Source organism: Drosophila subobscura, chromosome E, assembly GCF_008121235.1.
Source record: "Drosophila subobscura isolate 14011-0131.10 chromosome E, UCBerk_Dsub_1.0, whole genome shotgun sequence".
NCBI lineage: Eukaryota > Metazoa > Arthropoda > Insecta > Diptera > Drosophilidae > Drosophila > Drosophila subobscura.
In genome coordinates, this window is record NC_048531.1 from 13,247,615 (window position 1) to 13,255,889 (window position 8,275).

The window sequence follows — 8,275 nt, forward strand, 5'->3', positions numbered from 1 at the left end:
CGAGGCGAAAAAAACACACAAGTGCAGGAGGAGTAGGTAGAGCAGTGCAGGCAGCTAGAGCAGTGCAAGCAGTGCAGAGTCTGGCCGCCTGTCGGTATTTAGAGCAGACGCAAAAACCGCAAAAAACTATTCAAACAAACACACACAAAAAAAAAAAGAGGCTTGAGCGGATTGCCAGATATCAGCCACTGCCATGGCCAACACTGGCTAACGATGGCTCCCAAGAACGCGCATTGAAGGCCAAACTGTGTGCCCGAAAAAATAAGTGGAGGCAGAGCCGAAACACAGAAATTTGCATACAACACACAAACGAGACGAGACGAGACGAGACGGGAGTTGGGCTGGGAAGGTATGCTGACCGCAGTGGAGCTGCAGGCTGAGCGCGTTGATGGGCAGCCTTGGGTCTGCGCGGCTACCGTTTTGCCTTTTGCGGCCTGCCTGTCTGGCCACCCCACTGACTGACAAACAATCTGCGACTGTACGTTCCTGGAAAGATCACTTGAAGCTGCCCACTGCCCACTGCCCACGGTTTGGCTGCAACATGTTGAACATATGATTTCCCTGTCCAAAAAGGAGGGAGCAGAGGAAAAGGTAGAACGGTTTTCTTCAGTTTGCTTGGTGCTGTCATTGCAGGTTCGTTACTGTCACTCACTGACGGATGAGGAGCGCAAGGAGTTGCGCTTGTTCTCCACACAACGCAAGCGGGATGCCCTCGGACGCGGCAATGTGCGACAGCTGATGAGTGCGCGACCATGCGATGGGGTAAGCGTATGCACGGGGTTGCTCTGTTCCACATTCAATAACTCTTTTGATCTCCCCCCTGATAGTGCGACGAACTCATCTCCACGGGCGACATTGCGGTGTTTGCTACGCGCCTGGGACCCAACGCCAGCTGGCATCCGGCCTGCTTTGCGTGCTGCATCTGCCGCGAACTGCTTGTGGATCTCATCTACTTTCATCGCGATGGACGCATGTACTGCGGTCGGCATCACGCGGAGACGCTCAAGCCGCGCTGCTCGGCCTGCGATGAGGTAAGAATTTCCCTTCGAGCATGGAGGATTATGAGTTCCACTTTCTACCTCCTTCCAGATCATCCTCGCCGATGAGTGCACCGAGGCGGAGGGTCGTGCCTGGCACATGAACCACTTTGCCTGCCACGAGTGTGACAAGCAGTTGGGCGGCCAGCGGTACATTATGCGCGAGGGAAAACCCTACTGCTTGCACTGCTTCGATGCCATGTTCGCGGAGTACTGCGACTACTGCGGCGAGGCCATTGGCGTGGACCAGGGGCAGATGAGCCACGACGGGCAGCACTGGCATGCCACCGATGAGTGCTTCTCGTGCAACACGTGCCGCTGCTCGCTGCTGGGACGCGCCTTTCTGCCGCGACGTGGCGCCATCTATTGCTCCATTGCGTGCAGCAAGGGCGAGCCGCCGACGCCGTCGGATAGCTCCGGCACCGGCATGTACACCACGCCCACACCGCCCACGCAGCGTGTGCGGCCGCAGACGCGGATCACCAGCAGCCACGCCTCCAGCTCGCCGCCCATGTCGCCGCAGCAGCAGCAGCAGCACCAAGCGAGCTTCAATCAGGCGATGTACCAGCTGCAGAGCCAGCAAATGGAAGCGGCAGGGGGGGCAGCTGCAGCTGGAGGCAGTCTCTTAGGGCTGGGCGGGGAACTGTCCCTGCTGGAGCAGTCCAAGCAGAGCCAGAGCTACGCCACCTCCGACTCGGATGCGGGCGTGGTCAAGGATCTGGAGCACTGCCGTGGAGGCGGCGCGGACTTCACCGACTTCTCCAGCACCTCGCAGAATCTGTCGCCGCTGAACTCCCCCGGCGACTTCCCGCCGCACGCGCTCATGCCGCAGCCCATGGAGCTGCAGCGGGACGGCGTCTACAACTTCAACGAGATGTCCTCGAATCTGGATGCCGCGTGGCCCGCCAAGCCACCGCTGGGCGCCACACACAGCTACCAGCTGCAGCGGCAGCTGCTCGAGCACTCGCACACCTCCAGCATGCCCGAGCTGGCGGGGAAGGGGCCAATGCTGCAGCACTTTGCGGGCCAGCAGCAGCAGCAGCAGCAGCAGCAGCAACCAGCGTTGCATGCCTCCGCGCAGCAGTTTCAGCACGAGTATGCGGACATCCTGCATCCACCGGTGGCTCCCGGGGAGCTGCCCGAACTGCCGACGCCCAACCTGAGTGTCGCTTCCACGGCGCTGCCGCCCGAGCTGATGGGTTCGCCCACAAACTCCGCTGGGGATCGCTCGCTGAACACGCCCCTCTCCACACATACAGCCACCCACCCCGTGTCCATACTGAGCGGCGCCTCCTCCTCGTCGCCCATGAGCGGGGAGCCGGCGAAGAAGAAGGGCGTCCGCTTTGAGGGCATCCCGGACACGCTGCCACGCTCCCGCAGCTACTCGGGCAATGGAGCGGGCACGAGCCAGGAGACGCGAGGCGACAAGGACAGAGAGCGGGACAGGGACAGGGACAAGGAGCGGGACAAGGAGCGGGACAAGGACCGGCATGGAGCGGGACACTCCTCGCGGCGCAGACGCCGCCGCAAGTCCACCAGCGCAGCCTCCGCCTCCGCCTCCTCCTCCACCTCCGGTCACCATCATCGCAGCGGCAGCGGCCATCGCTCGCACTCCACCAGCCGCGCAGACACCTACGCCCCAGCACAGCCGCTGTCCTCGTCCTACCAGGGTGCGCCCTCCATGCTGCAGGCGGACAGCGACTCCCCGCACAAGGGGCGGCAGCCCAGGGAGCCGCGAGAGCGCGAGGAGTCCGCGGAGGAGTCGGACGTGTGCTCGACGTGCAGCTCGAGCTCCTCCAGCTCCGAGGACTACATGATGATGTACCAGCTGCCGCAGCGACGGCACTACGGCGGCGTGCGGGTGAGCTACGTGCCCAACGACGCGCTGGCCTACGATCGCAAGCGGAAACCCGCCGAGCTGGCCGCCGACAAGGACAAGAATTGCATCATCTCGTGATCCCTGAGGGCGTTTTAATTAGAGTCGAGGAGCGGCTGCAGAAACGGAGGGCAGCGTGGCAGCAGGAGCATTATTGATGAGCCGCCTCGGGGCAGCTCCACTCGCTAACGAAGCAGCCACAGAAGCTGCAAGGGATCATCAATTCAGAGCGGAACGTGGAGGAACGCAGCGGAGGGGCAGAGCAGGGAGAGAAACGAGATCCCGAGGATACAATACAATAAGAGCCAAGCACAGGCGGCGGCTCAACACTGTTCCAAATACACACAGCCCTAGTTTAGGCCAAGCAACTAAGCAAATACACAACTAGTTTAGGCCAAGCAACTAAGCAAACAGAACCCTACCTAGCGCTAGTTTAGGCTACGAAAAACTTCAAACTGGCAACTGGAAAAACTATTTCTATATACGCAAACATTTAAGCAGCTAAAAAACTATTTATGCAGCGGCAAAGTACGAGTTTTAAGCTATAAATTTAAGCATAAATTTAAGTACAATTAAATGTATTTATTATTACATTTTAGGCGCAAATAATTCCACTTTAAGCCACTTACATTTTTATGAATAAAGCAAACAGAAATAGAGAATTATTTGGCTGAAGGTTTTGCTGCAGTTCAAAGCAGAGCTACAGTGCCTGCCATGCCTATAAGTTCTGCAACAAATGAAACACTGTGCTGCCTACTTGCAGCCATAATTATGACCCAACGCATAATGAATACAAATTATGCATGTCGTGGCTCTGGCTGCTGCTTGTTGCATTCTGCATTTGCATGTGGCAGGCAGCAGGCAGCGGCCAGCCCAGACCAGCCAGCGGCAGGCAGCACGAAAATTAAAATCGAAGACACAGCCAGAGAGCTCTTCTCGTTTTTCCTGCTAATAAGTTGCCGGGCAAATTATGGCAGGGACAACGACCACAACGTTGCAAAGTCACCGCTTGGACGGCACTGACACTGCAATCACATGCATGCAACGCTCGCTGGCTCGCTGGCTGGCTGGCTGGCTGGCTCGCTGGCTGCAGGGCGTAATTAGCAAGGCTGAGAGGGGGGAACTGCTGCTAAGGAATGCTGAGCAAAGTGCTGCTGCTGCCTGCCTGCCATCCGCTGCTTAGAATCAACACAGTCGCGCCTCCAACCCAAACCCAAACCCAAACCCAAACTCAAAGCCAATCCCTCCCTCCCTCGCTCATTGGCAGCTGTGTAATTTGCGTTAATGCTGCAGCCCCAACCAGTGTGTCGCCAAGGTCCGACTAATGGCCACTTAATAATGCGCTCACACCGCTGCTGAGTGCCGCATGCCGCATGCCACCTGCATGGATTTGGCGATGCGACCAAGCGATAAGCGAGCCAAAATTGTCTGCGTCTGGCATTGATAAGCCCGAATGGGCAAAGGGAGCGCAGGGGCTGGCCATCTGGACCTCTGCCACGCAACTTTCGCAATTGTAATTTTGGGGAAAAGTTTCTGGGGTGCTGCTCCTCGCCAAGTGCATTTGCCAGATGGATTTTTGCTTGTTAGATGCCATTTTTCGTTATAATCCAGCAGCAGACAATGCTCTGGAGTTGCTTTCACTGCGATGTGCGTGCTGCCTCCCCTCTGCCCTCTGCCCACTGCCCTCTGCCCACTGCCCTGTGTGTGTCCCTTTGTGCTTTATTGCATGTCATTTCCGTTTTGCCCGGTCCTGCGGCACACTTCCGATGATTGGTATGGCGACGGTAGGTAGTCTGGCTGGCTGGCATCCTGCAGCCATTATGTTTATCCTGCCACACACACACGACACACACACACACACGGACAGACAGACAATCGCACACTTGTACATCAGATATGGCAGAATTTATATTCGCATTTCCGACGCTCATTTTTATCAGGACCAAAAGAGGCCAAAGGAGAGAGTCAACCCCCGAACAAATTGTCAGCCAGCGAGAGTACTTATTTGTGGCCAGCGTGTCGGCAGGGGGGGATTGGGGGGGATTGGGGATGCTGCACAAATAAACGGCTGCCCTGCTGGCTGACCTGCAGCCAGAATCTGCTGCTGGCATTTGCCGAACTGCGCTCTTCACGCCGCTTGTTTTATGCCACAAGCAGGGGCAGTGTGCAGCGAATTTGCCATTGGTTTTTGTGCACTTTCATGCTGCCATTTGCAGGCCAGAAATTAAAGCTGCCACTGCAACGTGTGGCATACTTTTAGGCAGCTGAAATTGAGCCACAAAAAATATTTATCCAAGCAATGGAAAATCAGTGAAATTCTGGCCAACAAATGCAGAAAAAGTGACACGAAAATGTACATAAAAATAAACGAAAAACACAGAGAAAATACACAAAAAATGACTGCTAAACAAACACAAAAGTTGAACGCTAAAAATACAACAAAATTGAACGCTAAAAATACAAAAATTAACACCAACGAGAAGGGACGTGTGAGACGCTTCTTACGCGTCACAACTTTTATACCCGGCACTCAGTACTACATCTGCAGCTTAGCGGTTATTTGTCAAATTTAACATTTTTTCTTCATCTGTCATCTACTCAACAACACTGCTCACGCCAACACGCTCCTTTCGCCGCACACTGCAGAGTCAGGGCAGAGACGCGGCAGAGGCAGAGACGTGTCAGAGGGAGAGGCAGAGTACCGGTTACTCTTCGAGTACCGGGTATAAAAAGTGCCGAAAATAATTCACAAAAATGTACCAGAAATGCTGTTGAAATTGAGAGCTAAAAATAGTCAAAAATTTGCTGAAAAAAATATGCAAATACTGCACAAAAACTGCCACCAAAAACTACTCCAAAATTAACAACAAAATGGCGCTGTCTGCGCCCAAAAACAAACGAAACTGCGGCCAAAATTTCGCACAAATTCATAACCTAAAAAAGAGATTAACTCCGTGCCAATAAAATGCACAAAATGAGGGAAAACCTTGTTTAATTTATGTGTCCACTGGGCTGGCTTATTGTTGCAGCAATTTTCTGCCACTCCCCAGCCCCCTGTGGGCTGGCGGGGCACTGCGGCTAATGGCGCAGCTTTCAGCAATTGTTTACTGGCCCATTAATTAATACAAATATAAATTGGCAATACGAGGCGAGTGCGTGCTGGCCGACCGCCCCACCCCCGACGTGTGGCCAAAAACAATGAATCAAACGTAGGCTCGGAGTACGGCTCCCTGCCAGGGGCTAGGTCCCGGCAAAGGCGCATAAATAACCACGAAATGGCCGAGCAGCAAAAAAAATATATACACCCTTCGCCGGGGACGTTTAATTAATTTTTAGCGTGTTTCGCAGACGTCGCGGCGGCGGCAACAACAACAGCAACAGCAAAAAAAGAGCAGAAACAATTATTAATATTCGCCCCACACACACATACACACACACACGCACACGTGCAGGCTGTGCATGTGTGGCCATTAGAGTGGGGCGGGGGCAAGGATACATCATCATAGCTAATAATCATCAGGCTGGGCACTGGACTCGGGGCCTTGAAGAGATAGTCAGCGGCAGTGGGCGAAAGTCAGCGAGTGTCGAATTAAATTAGGCATTATTGATGGCGCGAAGAGGGGGATGCTGGTCCCTGGTGTTTATCGCATCACAAGAGTCTGCCGTGCATTAAGCGAGGCAAGGGGCAGCCGCCAGACGTGCAACAGTGTGGCAGAAACAGAGGCCAAAAGTTGCCAAAGCAGCGACTCTGAGAGCTCACCATCTGGCTAGCATCTGGCAGCGTCTTAGCTCCGGCAGTACTGGCACCACTGTGCGGCGAGTCGTGTGGGGCATACAAATATCACAATCATTAGCTCCGCTGGTGCCTGGCTCTCTGGCTCTGCCTTGTCTAATGTTCAAATCTAATTAAAGCTGCACCACGCAGCACACACATGACGGGTACTGTCCACTGTCCACTGTCCACTGTCCACACCATAAATGCCACAAATAATCATAAAACTAATGCCGCAGACACTCGCAGGTTCCTTTGGCTGGCACTGCCTTTGCGACTCTCTTCTGCGCTGTGTCTTACACTCACACTGTTGGCCGTATTTATGTTGGTTATATTTTTGCCGCTCACTTGCCAGTTGGCTGCTCGCTCCGGCTGCTTGTAGCTCTGACTTGTATCCCTGCCCAGCATCTGTATCCCTTTCGGCTGTGTCTTGGCTTCATATTTCATTATGAATTTATGTGCCTCGCCGCTGCTTGTAATGTGTTTATTGGCCAAGCTCTGGCTCTGGCTCTGGCTAAGGCTCAGGCTTTCGCTCGCTAACTCTGAAACATGTTTACTTGCTCTTGGCTCTAGCTTTAATGTGGCTACCGAAACATATGTTCCGGGCGCTATCAGTAGCGTTTGTGTTTGGGTGGCAGGCAGCTTTTAATTAAGTCGAATCTAAGTAGCTGCCGCGCCATCTAAATAATTAAAATATGCAAATGCCGTCTAAGCCGGCGCCAGGCGACACGTACACGGAGCAGACAAAACTGGTCGCAGTCCACCCAATCCAGCGATTTGCTTAAATTATTCATAGCTATGCAGTTGGCCTTGGGTGTGCGGGTGCGGGTGCGGGTGCGGGGGTTGCTGCCACACCGATTGCGGAGTTAGCTAGTAAATTAAATAAATGGACTCGTCGTGAAAAAGTTTCAACGATCTATGCACGAGAAATGCTGTGCAGCAATTAATTCCCGGCGACTGCTCGATGGCTCCATGCTCCGCGCTCAAATGTATGCTACACTTTTTTTTGCTGCCTCCTTCCCCCCCTCCCTTTTCTAGCTAAAATATTCAATTATCGAAGTGGTAGGCCCTGGACTCTGGTTCTGCCACTGCCCAACTTTGGCATCGTTTTGTTTAATTGTTAAAGTTTTATGTGGAAATTGTATTCGTCTTTTTTACAACTTTTTCGGGGCATGGAATGTTTGCTTTCCGTTTTCCGTTTTCCGTTTCCCTTTCCGCTATTGTCAGGGGTCGAGGGTGGGGGCGCATGAAACATAATTTTTAATTTCGTGTGCGGGGCATTTTTTATTGGTTTTTAATTTCGTTCTTCGCCCGGGAATGTCCGCCTTGTCCAGCGAATGTAAACAGCATCCTTCGCACAGGAGCCGCATAACTACAGCTGCAAAACGGCAAAGGCAAACGAAATGCTTCTCCACGCGTCTAGTTGCTGCTGCCCATTGGGTTGTCATAGAGCGTTTGGCGTTTTCCCCAACGATATCATCAACATTTGCCGCTGGCAGACAGGTTGGGTTGCTCCACCCACCGCACACCCCCCGCTGCGTGCAAATATGCTTTGTCTATAGCTTTCGTTTTAATTCTTTTTTGGCGTCT

General features: G+C 53.6%; 1 protein-coding gene across 2 annotated transcripts in view; it reads left to right on the forward strand.

Annotated features, from left to right (window-relative positions):
* The window catches only part of LOC117889730 (protein prickle), a 48,155-nt gene extending 44,669 nt beyond the window's left edge, over positions 1–3,486 (forward strand). For both annotated transcript variants that reach the window (XM_034794152.1, XM_034794151.1), the window contains exons 4-6: positions 634–762; positions 828–1,031; positions 1,090–3,486. In XM_034794152.1, the coding sequence (XP_034650043.1) occupies positions 634–762; positions 828–1,031; positions 1,090–2,994 (2,238 nt within the window). In that variant the 3' untranslated portion in view covers positions 2,995–3,486. The remainder of the gene's footprint in view (positions 1–633; positions 763–827; positions 1,032–1,089) is intronic.
* Positions 3,487–8,275: the final 4,789 nt, after the last annotated feature.